The sequence below is a fragment of the Bradysia coprophila genome, unplaced genomic scaffold, assembly GCF_014529535.1.
Source record: "Bradysia coprophila strain Holo2 unplaced genomic scaffold, BU_Bcop_v1 contig_358, whole genome shotgun sequence".
In the NCBI taxonomy this organism is placed as follows: Eukaryota; Metazoa; Arthropoda; class Insecta; order Diptera; family Sciaridae; genus Bradysia; species Bradysia coprophila.
In genome coordinates this window covers 1,116,317-1,141,641 of record NW_023503616.1, presented here as the reverse complement: position 1 = coordinate 1,141,641, position 25,325 = coordinate 1,116,317, and the positions used below count along the sequence as shown (strand labels likewise).

The 25,325-nt window shown below is 35.1% G+C and overlaps 3 protein-coding genes across 3 annotated transcripts; 1 reads left to right on the top strand and 2 right to left on the bottom strand.

Annotated features, from left to right (window-relative positions):
- Positions 1 to 1,029: 1,029 nt before the first annotated feature.
- Positions 1,030 to 2,726, bottom strand: LOC119081712. The gene is made up of 5 exons (XM_037190821.1): positions 2,635 to 2,726; positions 1,970 to 2,573; positions 1,863 to 1,898; positions 1,437 to 1,530; positions 1,030 to 1,301 (listed from the first exon to the last, which is right to left on the bottom strand). The coding sequence occupies exons 1-5, from the start codon at positions 2,677 to 2,679 to the stop codon at positions 1,088 to 1,090; spliced, it is 993 nt and encodes a 330-aa protein (XP_037046716.1). The 5' UTR covers positions 2,680 to 2,726; the 3' UTR covers positions 1,030 to 1,087.
- A 6,469-nt stretch (positions 2,727 to 9,195) lies between these two features.
- On the top strand, positions 9,196 to 10,184 carry LOC119081710 (microfibril-associated glycoprotein 4-like). Its single transcript, XM_037190819.1, has 2 exons — positions 9,196 to 9,874; positions 9,932 to 10,184. Exons 1-2 carry the CDS (start codon positions 9,210 to 9,212, stop codon positions 10,113 to 10,115), a joined length of 849 nt encoding a protein of 282 aa, XP_037046714.1. The 5' UTR covers positions 9,196 to 9,209; the 3' UTR covers positions 10,116 to 10,184.
- Positions 10,185 to 10,543: 359 nt separating this feature from the next.
- LOC119081711 lies at positions 10,544 to 11,743 on the bottom strand. The gene is made up of 4 exons (XM_037190820.1): positions 11,433 to 11,743; positions 11,203 to 11,352; positions 11,030 to 11,143; positions 10,544 to 10,915 (listed from the first exon to the last, which is right to left on the bottom strand). The coding sequence occupies exons 2-4, from the start codon at positions 11,339 to 11,341 to the stop codon at positions 10,566 to 10,568; spliced, it is 603 nt and encodes a 200-aa protein (XP_037046715.1). The 5' UTR covers positions 11,342 to 11,352; positions 11,433 to 11,743; the 3' UTR covers positions 10,544 to 10,565.
- Positions 11,744 to 25,325: the final 13,582 nt, after the last annotated feature.

Sequence of the window (25,325 nt, the reverse complement as noted above, 5' to 3'; positions counted from 1 at the left end):
TACAGTCAAAAAGCTTCATTTTTTTGTGTATAACGGGGGTTGAGGATTGTACCGTGAATAGCTTTCAGTTCGGTTTAAGTGTGTTATAGCATTGAGTCTGCTTTTGCAAACACTTAGAGATAAATAATGGCACACAGTTGATGGCACTTAAATACAGAAGGAAGAAGATAATGGAAGAAATAGGCGGTGGAAATGCTTAAACACGTGAAAAACATTATCTGGTTTCCGATAGAATGGAAAAACCCATAGGAATGATGAAATTTTTTTTTTGTCTCGTATTCTCGGTTGGATCTCTGGTTTCGTTAGCTTGAAGTGTGAATGATGTGTGTCTTATTCACTTAATGGAGTCAATATTGGTAATTGTTCCTGTGACAGAAAAAAGGAACTGTGGAAGAAAAACAACATCATTACTGTTGATTCACGACTTGTGACTTACGTTACACAAATCTACGGATGTTGGTAACATACTCGGACCTTTACAGCGTAAGTCACTACAGTCATGATACGCTCTTTGAGAGAAAAACTTTTTATCATACTAAAAATCTGAAAAACTTATGAACAACACCAGCAACTTCGAGTGACAGCTGTCAATTAGAGTACTATTTTGTATGAAAAATGTTTCCAGATTTTTTTACAGTGCCAAAAATTGTTTGCAACGCTGACTGTCCCGGTTTAGCACTCTATTTAGAGTACCACTCATGCTTGTAGTGCGTTGCCGGGTCATGTTATTGTTAAAGTACCAGAAGGCAGATAAAATTTTCCCATGGAAATTATTGAACATGCATAGAAGACTAACAAACAACACACCAATATAAAATCATCGGATCAATGATCCGATAACCTTGTATATTGATGATGACATGATGAGACACAGTTAAGTAATGAACTTTTGAATGTTGATTAAAGCCGCATCGAAGTCACAAGAGAAAAAGTCCCTTCGTATTGGGAGTCAGTGTTTTGATCGTCGCAAAAAAGTCGAAGAGTTGGTACACACATTTTGAACTTGAGATTTTAAGAATAGTTGGCAACTTGTTTGTGGAACATGGAATTTATTAATTAAGCACTAAACGCACTAAACGGACGTAAATTAAACATTAACTTTCGGATAGTTGACGCCAGTGGCATCTACACCAGTGATGCTGATCAATGCTTCACCAACAGATGTTCCTGTAACGGCTAATGACACTGGATCGAGTAGAATTTTTGAGATAACAGCGTATATTGTTTTGCGATCGTTTCCAACGAAATTAGCTGATGTTGCTCCAAGTGGTAATGTAGTGAGAATTACCCCTGTACCGGTGCTGAAAGAATAGGAAATAAAATAACGGAGTATCCACTCCACGGTAACTCCACTCCTTAATGTGTTTTCTGCTAGCCATCTTTCTCTATACCGAACTTTCAGATTCATGAGAGAGATGATTCTATAAATAATTTACCTCGGATTAATTTGCCATAATGTTCCATTGTCATAGAGAGGGATATACAGATTTCCAGCAGTATCTGCGGTCATCCACCCTGGAAATTCATATCCTAAAAGACATTAGTTCGTTTAATAACTTATATTGGTAACTAGCGCTTTAACTTTATAAGAGTTGTAATGACTTTTGAAGAATTTTGTCTCTTAAGGAGTTGCATTTTTTGGAAGAATTATATGGCTTTGGTAGAGTTTTTACTCTCACCAACCGACATTTTAGAATAATTTTTTTTAGTGAAACAAAATGGCTTTTCCAAAATGTGACAAGATAAATATCATTTGGAAGAGCTCTATTTGGAAGTTCGAAACATGTAGACAGATTTGAAGATTGGTCACGTCCACGCAAATCGATTATTTTTTTGCTCTAGATGTTCAATTGTTAATTTACCTACGTCGTTGAAATCGAACACTACACGAGCGTTGTCTGTAGAGTAAAAGAAAAAATAGTTGAAAAAATGTTGGTTCTACATTAAAAAGGGTAAAGTCATGCAGTACATTGTCCGTAACTATCTTTTGTGATCTCGCGAACAAGACCCGTACAAACGTCGCAATGATAAATTTCTCCATTTAATCCAAATGCTACACCAGTCGTTGCCATCAAACCGGTAATCACAGTTTGCACAGTTCCATCTACGTACGTATACAAAGATGAATTTGCCGTAGTAGCACCGCAGTAGGCATCTTGAGTTGTTCCAACAAAAAATTGTCCATTTGGATCTTGTGAACCAAAGTCCATATGACTGTTGGGAATATCTGCGTTGATTTGAAATAAGACTTCGACTACGTCAGCCGCTGTATCAATACCGTTCCACGATATAATGACATTGCTGTGCCCACTACCCACCATGTACAGATTGTCATTTGTAGGATATGTACTGCTGCTGACTGGAACTAGATATGAAATTTTTGTATATCCTGGTATGTAAGCACCATATGTGATGTTTTCACTGGGAGAATAACGATAAAGGGAAGGTTGGTTTCCGGTAGTTAAATAATCGGTATAGTAGGCACTTTGATCTGCGTCTCTCCAGAAGATGCAATCAGTTAAGCTTGGTTGAAATTGTTGAGTTCCCAAAATAGGTGATACTTGCAGGCATGACTGAAGCAAATAATTTGAATTGACTGAATTTTACGTCGAAGTTCTTTTGGTCAGTTCTTACCGTGCACTGAATTAAGTAGCCGCACAAAATAACAATTGCCCACATTGTTTTTTTAAGTAGAATTTAAGTAGTACCTTGTGAAGGAAGCAACGATAAATATGAAATGTAAAAATATATCGAAAAACCCCACTTTTATATTCCCTCATATAATTTGCCTAGTCACTTGCCTAGTCATAATTTTAAAAGTAGAACAATTGTCTAAACAATACAAGCAAATTACGAAGTCTATTTTATAGAAGGTGGTGATGAAATATTTCTTATTTTAATTATATCCATTCTACAGTCTGTTGAATAGTGTAAGAATTGGTTTCATGAGTTTTGTGGATTACTAACTGGCTGGTGCCTTATCCAAGAAAATGTCAGAACATAAAAATCCGATACTTCCCTGGTTCAACAAATATTTGTTTGCAAAAATAATCTACAATAAATCCATAAAATTAGAAAAATGTGGCCAAAGTGCTTTGGTGGCTCTCTTTCAAAGTGTAATATTACTCAGACTGTAGCGCTAGCAGCTGATACTGACACTAAAATTTGGCACAAAAATTTGGAACCCTGTTGGGAATCTTTGTCGTCATATATGACTATGCATTAACTTCGTCTGGCTAATTTCTCTGTAGCGAAGTTAAACTTTTTTGCTATACTTTTAATTAATTTTTGCTTCGTATAGGTTTCATCTGTTCTCGTGTGTACTTATGCAAATTTATTTTATTTGAAATATGTAACTCAAAATGCAAATAAAACTCAAAATGCGTTATAATATCGTTTCGTTTGCGTCAAAAGCGAAAAGCCGATTAATGAGATCAAAGAAATTTAAACCAACACACATGCGATTTGAATTTGAATTTGCGTGCATGTACGTTGATTCAAAATTATTGAAGCGAAGCGGATTTTCCTGCTACTGCAGACTTCCTTTTCAAAGATTAAATGACACATCACTTGATTTCGATCTCCCTTGGTTTCGATTCCACTCGATCCTCAGTTCTCGTGCCAGCCTGAACCGTAGAACGCATCTGATCACAAAATTCTCGACACTGTCGTCCCTGATGAGTCCCCCAGTATGCTGTTTCCACATAAAATTCGCGGGAACTTATGGAAGTTATCCAGTGAATTTTGAGATCAGCTGGATGAAACAGCGTCTTTAGGTACTTTAGGGATAAAATGACCCGGACAAATTCAGTGACGATTTTCGTGTTTTTATCGTGTATTTTGGACTATGCCGAAAAGGACTTGGCCGTTGCTGGTGTTGTTCATTATAAGTTTTTCAGCTTTTTAGGATGATAAAGCGTATAATGACTCTAGTGACTTACGCGGTAAAGGTCCGATGATGTTAGATTTGTTAGATCCTTAGATTTGTATAACGTAAGTCACAAGTCGTTAACAGTAATGAAAGTGCGGCAAATTACAGTTTCGAACAGATTTAATGATACTACTAAATCCTCCGAAACTTTTAGTATATTTTCAAATTCAAAAAATCCAGCTTTAAGAACTATGGATTCCCGCACCTCCCAATGGTAACATTTAAGCGCATGATGCAGAAAGCGACAATAAGGTAATGTTGCGAAAGACATATGAACAATTAATTGTTCGTTTTTTTGTAAACCTGCAGACATTGAATATGAATTTTTTTTTTTTTTTTTTTTATTAAAGTAAGCCGCTCTACTAGCGTAGAGCACGCACGGGGGCCTCCGTTTGGGCCCATTGTACTGGCTTTGGGGTAAGGTTAGACATTCGCTGTTGTATGGGACTATCCCAAACTAACGGTGTAGCTCGGAATGTCCTCCGATTGCAAAGATCTATTTCCTCAGGCTCTGCCTGAGTATGTTTTTGTCAACACATTACTTCATCTATTTAATGATGAAAGTGACAGAAACAGCAGTGAAATTTTTAAGGAAACGATATCAACGAGCATTACAATCACTGAAGCACATGTCTGAATATGAAAAAGAACAAAAAGTCTTGTACAAAGCGTATACGTCTGTACCGTTTGTACCGATAAAAATATCATTCTGCATTTCCAATGGAAATTTTCCTTACAAAACAAATTCACTGTTCAATATGAATTTTAACTTAGTTTTGCTCAAAAGAAGTCCAAGTACCGCTACAGCTGTAAATAACAATTAGATAGTTTACACATTCAATTATATCATGAGCCATCAGGCAAGAGATCCGTGGATCATTAGAATCAGGTTCATTAAGAGTCCCGACATAGAGCCATACGGCGAAGAGTTCTTTCGAACACAATATGAATATGAATTACTGTTACATAACGTTGAGCTACCTACGTAAATTGCATCAAATTTAAAAATAAAAAGAAGATTTTACAGCACCCTCTTCCACCTTGAACAAAAGTCATTCCTCTTGTTAGTCTTAGATTTAAATGTAAAGATGTTGTTTACCAGTTTTTGTTAACTACATTAACACAAAAAGCTTCCCTTTCAACAACAACAACTAAAAGTGGTGCATTATACAAGAGACGTTAGGCACACCAAACGCTATACGTAAATAATGTACCATGAAATTTAAGAATATGCAAATGAGAGAATAATTTTGTTGTACGATGTTTCAAAGACGAAAAAAATGAACAATGTGTATGTTGATGCCACCTATATCGTACCCTCACTTATTTTAATTGGAAATTTCTTCTAGTAAAACGAAAAAAAAAATTACTATAACCATTCACAGACGGGTGGTAACAGTTGAACATTATTTGTTATGTTATAATTGATGCGGTAAGTCCTCTGAAAGTAAAAATTTTAAATTGTGAAACCCAGGTCAAATGCACCTTCATATTGGGTAATTCACGATATACCCGTATCAGAGTGCGTTTAAATATTTTTCCATTCATTTGTTCTTCCAATGATTCACTCATGGCGTGACAAAAGTACAGTCAAATGCTTTAAGTTTTCCGGCTACCCTTAAAGTATAATCCCGAAATGGGATCTGTTTCCAAAGAGTTTGTTTTATAAAAAAAATCTTTTCACGAAATGCAAGAAATACATGAAATACAGATACTTTGCCTCTGGGGTGTAATTAAGTGGGATCTGTCGTGAATTACATGTAATGTTAATGTTGTAACGAAAATATCGGCGAGAAAATTAGTTATCATTTTACACACGGTATAATATTGATGCAAGTCAACATTGCAAGAATTGATAGAACCTCCAAAAAAACGGAATACATTATAATTGCATCTGTTGCTTCTGTTACACCGTTAATTTGACCACATTCTATATACCAACCATTATTTATAGTTAGCTGATGAAACAGACGCAATTTGATTCAAAAATTAAGTTAAATTGAGAAAACTTTATTTTTAATGGGAGGACGCTCAAATCGTAAATATGACATTAGATTGATGTATAGTTGATGTATTTCTAAGTATTGATTTCCACCTACGAAAAAAGTACTCCGTTTAAATTTTAAACAATAGAAAAGAGACGTGGTTTAACTAAACGGAGACAAAACGGAGCGGTTTTTTTGTAAGTGAAAATCAAGCCTAAGTGGGAGTATTGAAGATATATGGTTTGTTTGTTTGTTTGTTTATTTTGATCGATATACAGGCAAAAATTCCTAATTACATATCAATATATGTATAAGTATATGTTATAAGTTATCTCTTATATTTCGAACACCCCACACGTGACTCTGTTTCTGATCTAATTTTTTAAATGGCGATTGAGTTGGAGTGAAGTGAATCCGACGTAATATTTACCAGCATTTATATACCAGCAATACGAATATTTTAAGATGTTGTCCAGTCTTTCGGTAAAACTTTACCAATATTGGTAGAATTTTTCCATTGTATTGGTAAAATGAATTATTTATAACGTTAAATTTACATGAAATAGAGTTAGATTAGAATTTTACCATTACTTTGCCAATTTTTAGATTAATTTCGTTCTCTGTAAATTTTTCCTAACACAGATAGGGTGACATTAATAGTAGATTACATTGGATGCTGCGGAGGTAGTTCATTACATGAGGGATCAATTTTGTGATACGAGCCGAACTCACAAGTGTGGTTATAAGCAACAAGCTTTGGAAACGGTTATTTTGACAAGTGTAGAGTTTGCATATCCGAGCCGAAGGCGAGGTATGCAACTACACGAGTCAAAATAACCGTTTCCAAAGCGAGTTGCTTAAAACCACACGAGTGAGTTCGCGAGTTCACAAAATTGATTCCGAGTGTAATGAATTACCAAGCAGCATCCAATGCATGCTGTTTTATTGCCTACCCACCCGGAATATTGTTGTTACGAGTACATTTTCCCACCCAAGGACCTGAGAGTTCAAAACCAAAAGTGTTCCTAGAACACTGTTCCAGTAGACCACTGGCAGACTCTTGAATATCAAAAGATTATTCTAAATTAATGCATAATTTCACAACATTTATGTCGCGCTATTTCATTCACTGCCAGACTAATAGGGTACCGACACCAGTATTCGGCCGAATAAGAATTGTTGTTGGCTTTACTGATTTTATTACAAATATCTTTAAAACAAATATCTGTCTCTTGAATTTTAATTGGATTTAGCATTTAATTAAGATTTTTTTAATGATAATTACGGATATTTAATAAATTATTTAATATTTTTAATTAAATCTCAAAGCCGAAAAACACAAATTCTCTAGTTATCGGCCACAATTTTCAGTGTTCGGCTATTCGGATCTAGTTATCGGCCACATCTGTCAAGCGTCTAATGTTATTAATTTTCATTGATAAAATAATTATTTTCACAGTTAAAACACTTTCTTGTGACTAATTACCTAATATTAATGATGAAAATCACCAAATAGCATTGATTTAACTAGTTTATCGAAACGTTTTTGCAATGAAATGATGAGCCGTTTTTTCATACACGAACACACACAATACATAATGAAACATAAGGAAACACGTTGGATGTATCGTGAATTTGTTTACAATTTTTACATCACCTTGGATGGCTAATAATTCAGCGAATTTTACTTTTTTCGAGTATCCGTTGATGTTTAGTGATATTTGAGGTTCAAAACTAATTAAATATCGAGTAAAAACCGCAAAAACAATGAATCCAAAGTGAATTAAATGTGAAATAAAATGTGGCCGATAACTAGTTTTTGTAGAGAAAACATGTACCCTATTTTCGGCCACAAACAAATTACGTGGATTTAACGGATTTATTGGTGAAAAATGATCAAAATCTAACATTAATCAATGAAATAATCCTTAATTAATTGATTAAAACACATAGCCGCACAGAAAAACTAAATTTTATGCGAAAAATACTTCCTCAAGTAGTGCACTACAATTCTTTGATTGCTTAATAAAAGCGTTTACTTTTGTTCTGTTTGGTGGCATGAATACTTTGCAACAGCAATTAAGAAACTTTAAAATAATTATTGGGACCGATAACTATACACAAATAATCTTAATGCGATACATTTGCTGGAGAAAATAATTTTAATTAATTTATTAATTGATTTAATTGTTTTATTAATTCGTAAAGTCTGAAGTGGCCGATAGCTGGGTGGTGGCCGAATACTGGTGCCCGTACCCTACTAAACATAAAAACTACCGATACAACAAAACCAACAAAAATATCTATTGTTGCATTGAAACATTTAAAAACGAATCTAGTCTGCTGATGACATCGGCTCACACTTCTTCATTATATTAATCCCGAAAGCATCACTGGCAACACTACTGTTTTGGTGACATGTTGACAAACTACTTCGACTGTTTTATTTTTGTGAAGTGCTAGATTCATATTTTGCATAATATTTGTCGATTTTGGTGGTGTTACAATAAATTTTGCTGTGAAGTGAAGTGAATATATGATAATAAAAGTAAAAGTGTTAAGTGTTTTTGAAAATGAGTGAAAAATGCAAAGATAAAATTGTGCGGCCATTGGTGTTCGTCGAAGTTGAAAAAATTAAAATTATGGCTAAAGACAAAATGGCCGTCACTTTTATTTTTGTGTTTTTTATTTCATTTTTTTCGAAAGTTTATAATGAATTTGCTTAGATTGGTGTGCACTTAATTCAAGTGACAAAGTTTGTGATATCAAAACGAAAATAACATCGCGAGTCATTGTTTCGATTTCAGTGTTAAAGAATGTTTCATGTGATACATTTTTACTGATAAGTAATGAAAATCTGCTGGTATGTAATAAAATCTCCTGATTTGTAATGAATTTTCAAATGGATATTCCTTCACTTGTGATGTAATGAAAAAGTTCCCATATGTAACGACCGCTTTCCGCGGGTGGGAAATGTACGTGTAACAACAATATTCCGGGTGGATAGGCAATAAATCTTATTTGATGCTAGTTGGAGCATTGGTCATATACCGACACAGACACGTTTTCTGGAGTAAATCTCTGTTTTCTTTACATGTTGATAATTAATTACTCGCTATCAACAATTTCGAACTCATTTTATATGCAAATATGACAATAAATTTTTCTTTTTTCTGCTGATTCTTAATTTCTTTGAAATAAAACGTTATCATTGTTTAAACTTCACTATCACCTTTCTGCGCCATAATATAAATCCAGAATTTACAAAGCTGTAAGACAGTGTTGTTTTGAAAATGAATAGAAATTGGATTATTGTACCACTTATAGCTAGCGTTGCTAGCTTCGTTGTCGGACAATCTATCAGACAATTTTCTTGTGAGCTCAAAAGTGACGGAGTATTCGAAGGGAAATTAGAGCAAGGTCTATTACGACTGGATCAGCGCCCGTTCGCTTATTTCGAAGATTGTGAAGATGCGCTCAAGAAGGGATTTACGCTGAGCGGTGTCTTTCGCATCAAACCCAAAGCTTCGTTTCGGCCGTTTCAAGTGTGGTGTGACATGGAATCGGAAGGTGGTGGGTGGACCGTCATTCAAACCAGATACGATGGATTGACCGACTTCTTCAGAAACTGGAAGGAATACCGGAATGGTTTCGGCAGTGTTGAGGGTGAACATTGGCTCGGAAACAATTTTATTCGCCAATTGACGGAAAATAACGATTATCAATTGAAAATTGAGGTGATCGGTTTCCAAGTGAACGAATACGCATACGCTAAATACACACCGTTCCGCATTGGTTCGGAGGACGAAAACTATAATCTAACCGTTGGAAATTTTACTAGTTTTGGACAAATTAAGGATTCTCTTACGTATCATAATGGATACATGTTCTCAACGAAAGACAAAGATAACGATAGTCACGCATCAAATTGTGCTGATATCGTTAAAGGGGCTTGGTGGTGAGTAGAGATTGATACATAAGTGACGTCACCCCAGTGTAACGCTTTAAATTGCAGGTATCGTTCGTGTTATCATTCTAACCTTAATGGAATGTGGATGAGTAAACTTCGTTCGCTTACAACTAGGGGACCTCAATCAACTAATAATCTGAGTGGCATACATTTTCGTAATACTTTTAACGTCGATTTTTACAGCTTAAAGAGCGTCGAAATGAAAGTGAGGAGGATTCCACATGCATAATTTAGTTTTCTTTAAAATAGATTTCGGTCTTTTTGTTTAAGTTTGTAATAAAAAAGTTTGAATTCCAAAGCTTTTAAATATGTTCTATGTTATCGTGGGGACACTCATGGTAGCCAGGCCGTTTTTCTTGCAGTCACACTAATCTTACCGAAAGTCGAAAAGTATTAGAAGCGAGACCTATGTCAGTATCCGTTTCCCATTTATTCAACTACACGATCCAACTATTTTAGAGCAGATGTGAAAATAAACGAAACATAATCCTTGAATTATTTTTTCTTTTTCTAATTTATTTTGTAAGACATTTTAGGTCTATGCATCGTATAGTAGAGAAGCTAGGACCAAGAATTCATCAATTCAGCAACTGATCCTTAGATGTTACTCGGTTCAAATACGCTCAAAGCATGCTTTTATTAAGCTTGCTGAGGCTGGCTTACATTTGTTGTACACTTCTTACAATGGCACAGCATGTGCAGCCATTTCATTCCAGGGCAAACGAACGTACTCAATCCTAAATTTTTCACCCCATACGTTTTCCAAACTGATCAGAGGATAAATTTCACTTGTACCGTACGATACATCAACGTTCTTGATTCTTGAATCCATCAATACATCGCGGAGTAGCATGCCGTTGGAAGGATTGGTAGACGTGTCGCGCAGTAATGGTTTCCAACAGTCGTAGGATAGGCACTGTACAGCTGTTCCATCGTTGAATTCAGTTCCCAAGACAAGCCATAAAGCCGGTCCACCTAGAACGCCACCAGAGACTGCTCCAGACAATCCTATGCTTGTAGCTGAGACACCTAGCGACGTTATCATCGATTTTCATTTTTTTTCTATACCGAAAACTATACGAACTCTCTTTTTGAATATCATACAATGTACTCCGCTCGCAGAATAATGTCATCTTCTCATACCTGTAGCTGCTGTGCTGGCAACAGTTGCTCCAATTATAGCCGATTCAGCAGCGGTGCCTGACCCAGCAAGTGCACCAGTTATTGCACCGGTTGAAGCAGCAGTTCCGATTGCACCTAAGGAATTCGATAAATATTGAAATCGAAAGAAAAACAAACATCGAAAGATGTAGGACCAGCAACGGAAGTGGCGTTTCCAGCACCAAAGGTTGATGTTAACCAACCAATGAAAGCACCCTCCGCTGCAGCAGAACAAACAACAGCCCCTTGAGAAACAATGACGGATCCAACAGTTGCTACAGTCGCTGCAACCATTTTGTCAATTTCTAAAAATTTCACTCATTTACAACATTGCCATTTACTTAAGTCAATATAGAATGTGTTAAACAATGTACTGGAACATTACCTAAGCACTACGATTGGAATGAGAAACTTTAAATATATGTATGGTACTGGCTGGCGTCGCGTCGTGTCACTATTGAAACGTAAACTAATAACAAAACTGCTAGGAATTGTAGATTATTTTATAAGTACACGACGATCTTCAAAATTTGTTTTCTTTCCACTGCGCTGTCATGAGAACTCTTCCAGAACATGATCTTCGAAATAAATATAAAAATGTTGAAATGAACAATTACAATCCTTATCAGTAATTTTGTTTGTAAGATTGATATATTTTCTAGAATTTCTTAAATCAATGTACTGCATCACTAAGAGATAACCGATGCCTGAAATTAAGGTCGAATTCTTGTATGAACTAAACGAATATGCGTTTCGATTCAATGTTTAGGGCCTTAAGTAAAATGAAATTTATTAGATGGTAATATGCGATCGTTGTTTTATTTGGGCTTACCATTATATTTTATGAAGTTACCGTTATATTTTCATGACATTTTCCACAATGTTGGGAAAACCTCAACAAAAAAATCGAATAACTGCGTCGGTTGTTTCTGTTTTACCATCGACTTTACCACTGTCTATGTATACAAACCATTATTATTCAAAAGTTTGATCTTATTACGAAAACTTGGTATAATTATGATGACGGGGACCATTACATCGTAAATTGGACATTATTTATTAGATTGACAGAGAATTCTTGTACCAACTCTTGAGGTAAGGAGTCGTAAGCAAGTTTCCAGCATGAAGTTGAGCGAGCTAGAGTTTTAAGTGAACTTAGGCCACTCTTAAGGCCAGGTTAAGGTGTTTACTATCGTAAATGTTTAGATGCGATGTGAGGCGTCTTAACCAGGTTATGTATTAACAAGTAAAGTCGTTTTAGAATTTTAGCAACGAAATTGTGTCCCAAAAAATTTTAAAATATGAATTTTACAACAACAAATAGGCATGTAATTAAAGTGATAGCTATTTAATAAGAAATGATCACAAGAAAATAGGAAATGATCACTAGAAAAAGAGAAATGATCACAATTTTTTTATGATAGCAATAAAAATAGAATTTGATCACCAAAAAATAAGAATTTGATCACTAAATATATGCAATTTTACCACTAACATATGATCGTCTCGAAATAAGAAATGATCTACAATTATACGAATTTGATTACAAAAAATAAAGAAATGATCGTGCAAAATAAAAAATTTGATTGCAAGAAATAAGGATATGCTATCTATTATTCTGTTTGATTATTAGACGATGCAAGAGAAAAAAAAATTAACACCTAAGATACCAACACCGTTCCGGCGCCCGGCTCGCATTGCGGCCCTCCGCTTCGCTACGGGGCAATGGGCCGGATCGCTCGGCGTGTTAAAACGCTTTTTATGTGCAATGAATTACACAGACTAATTATTAGACGATGCGAGAGAAAAAAAATTAACTCCTAAGTTACCAACACCGTTCCGGCGCCCGGCTCGCATTGCGGCCCTCCGCTTCGCTCCGGGGCAATGGGCCGGATCGCTCGGCGTGTTAAAACGCTTTTTATGTGTATTCGTTCGGACTTTTAGTGATCAAATTCTTTACTTTTAGTGATCAAATTCTTTATTTTTAGTGATCACATTTGATTTAGCGGGTGGTAGGTACTACTTGTGATCACTTCTTATTTTAGGTTGATAGAATCTTATTTCGTAGTGTTATATTTGAAAAACTGGTTGTGATCACATTCTTATTTTCCTGCAATCATTTTTATTTTCAAGTGATCAATTCTTATTTTAGATTTATCGCTTTTATTTCTTCCCCAACAAATATGCGTCACGAAATGACATGGTTTCATTCTTTTCCTGATATAAAGTATACAACAGATTTATTTTTGAAGAAAATGTGCACAGTTATTTTGTTGATAATCCTGGTTCCTGGTGCATAATATGCATAGCCATAATAATTACTTTTGTGCAACTTATTATACGTAAACAATCCAAATCTTAGGAACTAGGAACATACGTTATGTTGCTATATTTTTATAAATCATGTAGCTAAATATATTATAAGATACACAGCAACGCACTTCAAGCATGAGCGTTACTCTAAATAGTGTACTGAAACTCGACAGTGTGTCATATTAACACTGTAAAAAACAATTTCATACAAAATTGTACTCTATGCTGTCGACTATGATCACTTTTGCTTGAAGTGCGTTGTACACAGCGATAATACGCGGTATCTGTCAACTATACTGAATTTTCAGTGTAGGATTATTGCGGAAGTGTGTGTAAGTGTCCTCTTATATGTCAGACACCCCACATACTTGTGTTTCTGTTTCAGTTTCTGTTCTATTTTTCTTAAATTTGTCGCCACTGCTGTTATTATTTTGCAACACCATGTTCAAAACAGCTCATAGATCGAATGTAAAAAAATTCTAACTAACCCAGCATACATTTAGATTTGATGCAGGACGTGTGTTATATTTATTACACACTTGTCACGAAGAAGTCGAGGCTTGCCGAGACTGATAATGACAAGTGTGTACTCTATTTTATCACATAAGCGAAAACGAGACAACAACATAGACCTGAAGTGTAATTTTTGAATTAAACTTCTAGTTAAGTAATTTTGACATCCGAACACCGCGCGTATGTGTTAAATTATTGGAAACATTTTATTCAAGCGAAAGACTGTCACTGTTGTCTGAGCAAATCAAGAAGCAAACCCGCTCTTTTCATCTATATATTTTCATATTCAATACAGTTACATATAAAGAAGAAAATCCATTTTTCCGGCGCCGTTGAATCTAACAGCATTTTTGTGTACAGGTCCGTAATTGCTAGTAGGTTTTTATAAGTTGAACGAACAGACTGCACACCTCTGCTCATTATAAATCTTCGTGAAGTTGATAACATTGTTGACCGATATTTTGGAGTTTTAATTTATTTTTGTGACAATTTCAATGATTTTCGTTTCTCAAAATTACAACCAAAGCTACGTCTAGTTACGGCTCTGCGTCGTATGCGTATTATCCTGTTTTCAGTTTTCTGATTTCAGTTTGTAGTTCGATTGAGTGTTGTCTGTTCTTTGTTTCTTTCTTAAAATCGTTGAAAGGAATCCAGTGACTAAACTGTAAAGCTAAAATTAAAAGTGATGGTTAGGCGTTTAGAACCCTTTTGTGGATGCTGTGAACTCAAAGTGGGCTGCATTGTTGTTGCAGTTTGTCGAGTCGTCATAACCGTGGCTGCTTCTCTCGCACTTTTCGTCTCATATTTGAATATTGAATTAAAAGAAAATATACTTCAACATGTTTCGGAAAGTGGATTGGCTTTCTATATGATAATTTCGATTCCAGTATCTATAATAACCATCCGATGTGCTTAGGGGCCGTTCATAAATTACGTAACGCAAAAATCAACATTTTTCAGACCCCCCCCCCGGGTCTGTAACGCTAAAAGGGTCAAGTTTGACCCAATTTTGTTAGAACCGTAACGCTTGCCTCATACCCCCCCCTCCCCCCTCTAGCGTTACGTAATTTATGAACGGCCCCTTATTGGTTTATACGGGGTGCCACAACCGTAAGACATATAATGTAACATTATCAAGAAAATATATAAAAACAAAAAACATTTTCACAGGTCGATAAAGTTCAAATAGATCGAATGTCTCACTACTATATGATACAATTCGCAACTATTATTGTTCTTATCGCCTGCTTCAACTTATATTGTTTCTTTTTGGCCATGATCGAATTCCACTTCACGTGTTGTTCCGTTTTACTAGCTAAACAACGAAAAAGGTTAGTGGAAGAAAATGCTTTGAACGACTATGAGGCACCACCGCCACAATATGATAGCTGTGTAAACGACACACAACCTAAGATCTCTGCGATACATACGGATGAAGCTCAATCTTTGAATAATTCTGGGAAGGAGCCTGACACAAATTCTTTTAATAATGCTGAAGTGGAGACTAAACAAAATCCTTTGGAAAAAGCGAGAGTAGAAGGATATCCTTTTGAAAATCGAGAAAGAGAGCCTAAAGAAAATCTTGGGTTAGTGTCTGAAGAAAATACTGGACAGGAGTCTGATGAAAAAGTTTTTCAAAACGTTACGATGACGCACGAAGAAAATTCTCTCAAAAATGTTGAAGGTGAGGGTAAAGACAATAGTGTTGGATTTGAGTACAAAGAAAATCCCGATAGAAATTCTGGAATTAATCTTAATGTTAGTCCTTAATTCGAAATATACTCATAATTGGTTGTATAGCATAAAAAAAATCGAAATAATTATTTCTGCATTGATAATCACAAATTTCACTTTATACCAACGCACGTGAAGCAAAAGTGCTTCGAGTCCTGAATTAGCCGAGTACTTTAACAGTATAATCTCGAAATGGGATCTGTTTCAATACAGGTTATTTACTGCATGCAAGAAATACAGATACTTTTTCTCTGAGTTGTAATTAAGGGGCATGTGTTGTGAATATCATGTAATGTTAATGGCGTAACGTAAATATCGACGAGAAAATTAGTCACTTTTTGACACAAGGATGGGACCTCCAAAAAACGGAAAACATAATAACTGCATCTGTTATAACAGAAGCATACTGTCTATATATATATATATATATATATATATATATATACCAACCATTATTTATGTCGAAGGTGATGAAACAGACGCATTTTAATTCAAAAGTTTGAACTTATTACGAAAACTTGATATACTTAAGAGGAGAGAGGACACATACATTGTAAATTGGACATTATCTATTAGATTCTTTAGATTGGTGGGACATTCTAGTGTAGTCGATAACGCAAATTTTGTTAAGGAACGTTTACCGAGCGAGTTCCAGCAAATGAGTGATTGGAGGTTGTCGCGGACATCGAAGAAATATTTTCCTGAAGAAGAGACATAAAATTCCACCTCACCCTTCCCCTCCACACCCCTTCAAAGTTTAAGTGCAGAGGTGTATTTGTCAAATTATTGACAGGGCTGTGTGAAACGGAGAAAACATGTGATAGCACATTTTAAAGGTAAAGGTTCAAAGTTTTTTTTGGTGTAGTTAGATTTTCCGAATTTTCCAAATCGTTCAAGACTTTTCCGACTTTTATTCAAATTGATGTTTTAAATTTAAGGTTAAAGCTAAATAATTTCTTAAATATGCCCTGTCAATAATTCGACAAAGACACCTCTGTACTTAAACTTTAAAGGGGTGTGGAGGGGAATGGTGAGATGGAATTCTTTGTTTCTTCTTCAGGAAACTATTTCTTCGACGTCCTCAACAACCTCCAATCACTCGTTTGCTGGAACTCGCTGCGTTATCGACTACACTATTCTTGCACCAACCCTTGCGGTAAGAAGTCATAAGCAAGGTTCCAGCGTACAGTCGAGCTTTAAGTGGACTTAGCACACCAAACTGATGTACTTCCGAAACAAGTGATGTCGTTTTACGTGACGTACTCTGCGAAAAAATTTTAACAACGAGAATGTGACCCAACATTTTTTTTTAAGTGAATCTTACAACAACAAAATGCGTCACGAACTGACATGGATACGTTCTATTGTACGTAAACAATCCACATCTTAGGAAAATACGTTCTGTTGGTATATTTTTATACGTGTTGCTATCATAGGATAGGATACACAGCGATAAAACTATCTGTCAACTTTTCTGTATTGAGACTGTATGTGTAAGTTTCCTCTTATGTTTCAGACACCCCACATACTTCTGTTCTTTTTTTTTATTTGTCGCTATTGCTCTTATTATTTTGCAACACTTCAAGTTCTAAAAAACTCATAGATCGAATGTAAAAAAACGAAACTAACTCAGCATAAATTCAGATTTGATGCTGGACGAGTCAAACCATTTCAAACATTTTATTCAAGCGAAAGACAACAGCGACACTGAGCAAATCAAGAAGCAAACCGGCTTTTTTCATCTATATTTTCTTATTCAATGCAATCTATAATATAAAGTTTAATGTCTGTTTGTTGGTTTATTGGTTTGTTTGCTTGTCTCTTTATAGGAAAATTTGTTCTTGACGCGCTATATTATTTTTAACACAATAAAATACGTGACATTAAAATAATGCCGAACAAAGCCGGGTACTATAGTAGTAACATATAAAGAGGAAAATCCATTTTTTTGGCGCCGTTGAATCCAACAGATTTTTTGTTTACAGGTCCGTAATTGGTAGTGGGATTTTATGAGATGAACGAACAGACTATTATTATTGTTAATGAAAGTGTACTCTATACTATAGAGTCTATAGGTATGGTTTAATGTTAAAATTTGTATGGAGCGGAGGAAATAGCGATTTCATATAAACAAACTCACCTTTCAATGGTGAGTATGGCCCTGATGGTTTGTACTTTCATCGACTTTTATACGTCTCTGCTCATTGTAAATCTTCGCGAAGCATCTAATTTGATATTTTTCAGAAAAATATGAATGAATGAATCTCAAAATTACAACCGAAGCTACGTCTAGTTACGGCTCTGCGTCGTATGCGTATTGTCCTGTTTTCGGTTTTCTGATTTCATTTGGTAGTTCGATTGAGTGTTGTCTGTTCATTCTTTCCTGAAAAAGGTCAAAAGAATCCAGTGACGAAATTGTGAAACACAAGTTAAAAGTGATGGTTACACATGTTAACACCTTTTGTGGATGCTGTGAACTCAAAGTGGGCTGCATTGTTGTTGCAGTTTGCCGGGTTGTCATGACCGTTGCTGTTTCAGTCGCTCTTTTTGTCTTCTATTTCGATGCTGAACTGAAAGATAATATGCTTCCACATGTTTCCAAAACGAGTTTGGCTTTCTATATGATAATTTCGATTCCTGTATCTATAATAACCATCAGATGTGCTTACTGGTTTATACGGGGTGCCACAACCGTAAGACGTATGTAACATTTAAAAAAAAAAGTAAACACAAAATAGTATTTTTCGCAGGTTGATAAAGTCTACATAGACCGAATGTGCCACTACTATATCCTACAATTTGGAACTGTTATTCCCCTTATAATCTGCTTCAACTTCAATTGTTTCTTGTTGGCCATGATCGAATTCTACTTCATGTGTTGTTCCGTTTCACTAGCTAAAGAACGAAAAAAGTTAGTGGAAGAAAATGCTTTGAATGACTCAGAGTCACTTCCGCCACAATATGATAGCTGTGTAAACGACGCACAACCTAAAATCTCTGCGATTGACGAAGTTCAATCTTTAGAAAATTCTAGGAAGGAGCCTTACACAAATTCTGTTAATAATGCTGGAGGTGAGACTGAAGAAAACCATTTAAAAAATGAAGTGATAGGAGAACATCCTTTGGAAAAAGAGAGAGTTGAAGGATATACTTTTGAAAATGTAGGAGGTGAGTCTAAAGAAAATATTGTTGCATACGAATCTAAAGAAAATCCCGTTAAAAATTCTGGATTTAATCCTAATGTGAGTCCTTAATTCAAATATTTTTTTTTGTTTGATACGCGGGTGGACATCCCATTTTATTTTAAAAAGCTTCACTTTAAATACCATCGCACTTCCAACAAAAGTGCTTTGAGTGACAGAAGTGACAAATAGATTACTAATTTGTATGAAAGTTATTTCTAACATTTGGTCAAGAAATAGTCTTATATACACATAGATAACGATAAAGTACAACCAAACTGTCTATTAAGGGTTTTTTTAATTTTCTTTTTTTTTGATTAAATTGTTTCAATTTTCAAATAAATTTTCCGCTATACTAAGCGCTTGACGACGAGATCAAAGGAATTCATTTTCTGCACGATACGTAAGCTACTAAAGCTCTTATTATAGTGACGCTTCAACAATTTAATAAACTCGTTAAAATTAAAATACTTATTAAAATTCTATGGCAAAGACTTAGATATAGATATATAAAGATTTTACCCTTTAAATATTGTTTGGAACATAATTTACATTTACCTTGATATTGACTAATTAATGGAGATAGAATAGAAGGTTTCGTTTACCTATGAACAGTTTATATATGTACAATGGAAATTTATTTGACTTAAAAAGACGGAAAATCATTTGATGTGTTTTTATGATGCTCGCAAAAAAATAAATAAAACTTTTAAGTGGGTGTTCGGGTGTTCGGTTCGTATTTAAAAAGTTAAAGACATTTTTCTCGCCCCATAATGTGTAGGAGGATTTATCTGACGAGAAGCATGTATGGAAACTTTTTACAAAAAGGTAAATACTAAAAGCCACCCTAATTAGAATTTAGAATCTTTCATTACTGACTAACTTTGATCAAAGAAAAAGATGCATGTCAGTGTTGCAGAGGATGTGCATTTCAAACAAATGCTTCGGAATTTTTCGCTTATACGCAAAATCAAACGCAATGAGATCATATGCTGGAAAATGTATGCATAGGTGCACACAGAAGATGTAGCCTTTGTTTATGGGATTGAGCATATCGATGCCATCCAGAAAGCATATATATCGTATGATGTGCATGGAACACAAAGAGGTTGAATACAATCCAAGCGTAACTAATCCAAATTATGTATGTCTTCAGCAGGAATATGTGCGTTATTTGATTAATGAAGAGCGTTGATTTTAATTACTAACGCAGTTACCGTACTTGTACGTACGATATATACTTACTGCTAAATCAATTTCGCTTTGTTATTAACCTGACATTTTTCCATAATTTGTTCGGGTTCAGTTATGATTTCTTTTCGTATCGACAGAATTAGATTTCGATTTAAAAGTTCTAATGGATGTAAAGAGTGGGTCTTAATATTTCGCCTAATAAATTTCGAAACAAAAGAAAATTTTATTTTCGTGTAGGTCTTCGCATTATTGACAAATCGGACGTTAAGCTTAAAAGCTCGTGTCGCACGTACCTTCCTAAGCAGCAATGTGTTTCGATAGGCAGACAAACGGAAACACTTTCGTCTAAATTAAATTTTTTTTTATGTGTCTTTAGTGTATATATATTTGAACGTCCCATCTTTCCACATCAATTTATTGCAAATCAGTACTAGACTACACGTAAAGACTGACAACAAGATAAACGACAAATTCTTATATAAAAAATCAAATCAAAATCTAATTACTCGTTAGGTACACAACTATGCGACGAGACATTTTTATGTACTGATTTATGTGTACACATATTATGTGGCTTTTCAAAGGGAGTAATACACATAAAGTCTTCCTTCATACGTCGTCAAAGCAAATATTTGTTTGATAACGAACTTTGGATTTAAACAGATCTATTCGATAATGTTTCTTGTAAACCGTAATATATTGTATATATCTTACAGTATGTTTTGCCCGACACACATGCACAGTAGTCTTTTCAGTTTCCAGGATTTTTTTTTTCTTGTATATTGAATGGAGTGGAAAAAAAGAAATTGAGGAAAAGCATTTCCTTTAGTTGCTCCTTTATTACATTTTCGTCAAATAAACTTAAATTTTATGGAAGAAAAGTTCGTTTATTTGTGGTTTCAGAATTGAGAAGAAAAAAATATTGTTGGAAAAGTATACTTTATGTACAACATTATGTGCATAACTTAAAAATATAAAACTACGATTTTTTGTGTACTTGGTAGCATCACTATAACTATCGTAATTCGATATGAAAACGAAAAGTTGAATTTTCGTGTGGTTACCTCAGACCTCATCAGAGACTTTAGATTTCAATTATACCTAAACACTGAATTACGCACGGAATTTTGACAAAACAGACATAAAATGAAAAGAAAATCTATAGCTCATCAAACACTTTCTGCAACGGCGCTGCAATAAGCTGCAAAAAAGGTGGTTTTCTTCACACGATGTGGTTATAAATCTCGCTTCGCCCGTTTGATAACATCTTGTTGCATAAATAACTATTTACACACAGAGAAAATTACTGAAAATTATCAATTGTTCAAAAAATTAGGCAATAGATGTGTAGAGTAGATTGACACTCGAGGCTGTAAGTTGAGTGTGGCACGCCATGTGCCTAAAAAGTATTCATCACCGAGTTGGATCCAACGTTTTTCTCGAATTATTTTTGTTTCGAACCCACAACTGGTCATTCAATAATTTGACCGAGGTCTCGACTTACACACTGCACTATTATCATTACACAATTCACTCGATTTCATCTTTTATTGAAGAGGTAATTGTAATTTTTTTTTTTTATTTATTTTATTTATTTTTTTTTTATCTGTTTAATGATCAACAAACAGGCCAAAGCCCAATAATATGTCAATCAGCAAATTACAAAAATGGAAAACATTAGGAAAAATTATAAACCAAAAGCATAGCAAAACGTTAACAATGTCAACAACCATCACTATAATCAAAATCAAAAAGCGAAATGATCCTTGACTAGGCTCTTAAAAACAGAAAACCTGTCATCCATTAAGTTTAATCGTGAGAAATATACGTCGTGGTGCTCTTGCAGGCGATAAATAGGACAATTTCTCTGTACATTAGTCTTGAATTTTGGAAGGTAAAACAAAGTCTTTTGCCGTGTGGATGTAGAACGTCGATCAAACTTAATTTAATTTAATTTAATTTTACAAAAGCCAACGGTAGACAAAAACCTACTGGCTCAAATCACAACAATATTCGTACATATCATCTCGGTAGTTCGTCAATAACATTACAGCTCAGTCACAGCATTACGGTGAAATGACTGAAAAGGCAGAACCGGAAGCAGCCATGTTGGCCCAGTCGACCCGTCGGAACCTCATCTGCCCTCTGCCTTGTTTGCCACCAATGAAAGTTGGTTAAATTAAAGACGTCCTCAGAAATCGAATGACGCATATCACACGGCTCCACAATGTCGTTCCAACGCAATTGACGTGAGAACTGCCAACTCGAACGATCAATGAAACAAAATAAAAAGAAGAAATTAACATGATTGTTAAGTCAGGTCAAAAGAGTAAATATAAATCAGTCTAACGTCAAAATAAATCCGTTCCTTCTCATTACTTCGTTCGATAAAATTGCCGACTTCACTCTCTTACGAAACACACTTCTGGAAACATCATCGTCATAAAAAGCAGCAAACAAATTAAACGTTCTAGCCACGTCATTCAATGGTTCAAACTGGCCATAGTTCGTACGATGCCTTTCTAGACGCAAACCGCCGATATTCCGCGACTGCCTAACCGGGACACTCCAGTTCAATCTCGATGCTAAAGCGGGTGCGTCTAACTTACCGCGCAGAACATCAAAGGCAAAAATAGCGCACAAGTTCAGCCTCCTCCGCAAAAGCCTCTCCACACCAATCAACTGGCACCTATCATCGTAGGGCGGAAGCCTGTAGTTAGCATCCCTCCTCACAGTGCGCCTCAGCGCATAAATTACGAACTTCTTTTGGATTGATTCAATCCTATCGCTGTGTACCTGATAATAGGGAGACCAGACAACCGACGCATATTCCATGTGAGACCTGACATGGGCAAAGTACACGCTCCTGAGGGCGTCAACGTTACGAAAATCCTTACAAATGCGCTTGACAAATCCAAGCATTGCATAGGCCTTGCCCACAACGTATTCAACGTGTCTGTTAAAACTCATGTCAGCAGTGAAAAACACACCTAGGTCTTTTTTCTCAACTATCCTCTTTAGCGAGACACCGCCCTGATGATGATAAAGTTGAGAATCGATACGATGATGGATCAGTTTGAACAGAGTGAGTTCGTCATTTTCCAACCGTCGTGACTCCAACGAGTGTAACTTCAGAAACTTTAGCCTTTTGTCGTATGATTGTTTCTCCATGTTGAATTTGTAGAAAAACATCCTTGAGAATTTCCTCTGAACACGTTCAATTTGATCGATTGCATTGAGATAGAACGGACTCCAGACCGACGAGCAATATTCCAACCTGTTTCGGACGAGAGAGTTGTAAAGAATCATCATGCTTGTTTGGTTAGAAAAATATCTTCCACAGCGAAAAATGAAACCTATCAGACGATATGCCTTCCTTGTTACCAAATCGACATGCTCATTGAATGACAGTTTATCGTCAATTGTAACTCCGAGGTCCACCTTTGAGTGTACTCGCTCGATGATTTTCAAGAAATACTCCATTTTTCAACGCTTTTTAGTCGATAATACGACTTAGTAATAGCCCGCTTGTATTTTTATGTCGGAATTAATTATCTTCGTTTTTAGCTTGAGTATAGTTTTGAAGCTAAAAAATAGTTTGAGGCGGTCGATGTTTTTTGCATACTACTTACTCCTAAGCATGGAAAGTAAATTTACATTTTATTTTCTACCATAGCACTCTCAAGCACCGAAGCTGACTTTGACATCACTCAATTAAAAGGGTAAAATCGCATCAAGTTATCTATTCTTTTTACTTATTTCAAGTATTCTGTGTTTCTACACATAACGCTAAATATTTAAGTTTATGCCTCTAAGTATCAGTTTTAATACAACCCATTTTACAAACAAAATAAAATATACTTCAGAGACGGAGGGCGGATTTGCTGGTTTTTAAATATTTATTCTAAGTCGACTTATAGGTCTGTAAAGAAAATCTAAAACCAAAATGTTTAAAAAAGTTCGAGTTTTATGTTCGGATCAATGGTGAAAGTCTTACATTTTAGAAAAATATTTCCCAATTCCTAGATCTGTTCGGTTGTGCTTGCTTCGCTCGTTTAGTGACAAAACCCACTTCATTTGGAAACTTGTTGCATAAATAACTATTCAAGAAACCAAGCTATTTTAATATGATGTGTCTAAATGGAATATAATGTGTGGCACACATACTGCGCAAAATACCAGTTTTGGAACAAGATTTTTTGTATAGGAGTGGGGTCGCCATTTTGGAAATGTTACTTTTACGTACTGAGGCGTAAAGGGAGTGTAGGGTAAGGAGAAGCAAAATCAACAACTCCTATTACTAGATATTTTACTAAAGTTATCATGCACGTGAGCTTGATTTTTTTTTTAGTTGAAAGTGGATGTACCTAAAATGCCTGAGGCTTTACCTTTCTAATGATACCACATGCAGCATATTACTTATGAGTACAATATGTATAGAGAGAAGCAGAGTCAACCTACTCACAAGTTGAGTATAAAAAGTAAATTTTTCGTGGAAACGCACACAAATCATGTTTATATTACTAATTAAAACTACATCTGATACATAAAATTAATGAAAAAAATATGATTTGAATGGATTTCAATAAAAAAATCTACTTTTTATATTCAACTTTTGAGTAGGGTGGCACTGCTTCCCTCTATGCGATTAAATACATATTGTACTCATAAGGAATATGATGCTGTATGTGGTAGTCGGAAAGATTAAGGTATAAAAATTGGTTTTTCTCAAAAGCCCCCAGTACAAGCGATTTTAATTGTTATTGGAAAATGATCAGGGACAAGTCCTCCACCATCTTCAACTAAAAAAAATTGACATTCACCGTGGTTCACTACTAAAATGTCTTTAAAAAAATGTTGGGGTTGGTAAAGAAGTACATTTCAGACCTCGCTAAGTTCACTCATTGTATTTAAAACACTTAAATTAACTTTGTGTTAAACAACCGTAATAGGACATATTAGAGAACTTTAGCAAATCACACAATAACGACAAAACCAATAATTTCCAACAATAACGAAAACGATATTGACACGGAAAAATTTTATCATTGTGAATGAGGCGGGATGGGTAAATATGTTCACAAATCATGGTGTGTTATGTGGTGGCAGAATTCAAAATACTTATGAAGTACTTTAACAGAAATTAAATTGAAGTAGAAAAATATAATTTGTGCACCGGACAACTATCTTAAAAGCAGATATTCAGCTTTAAAAAATTTATCTAACTAGGTGAAATAATAGCAGTTTAGCAGTGAAAAAGTGCTATTATTTCGTCTGGGATGAATATACACATGGTTTGAAAGGTCTTTGCCAGTAGACCTCAAAACAGGCATCACACAGTC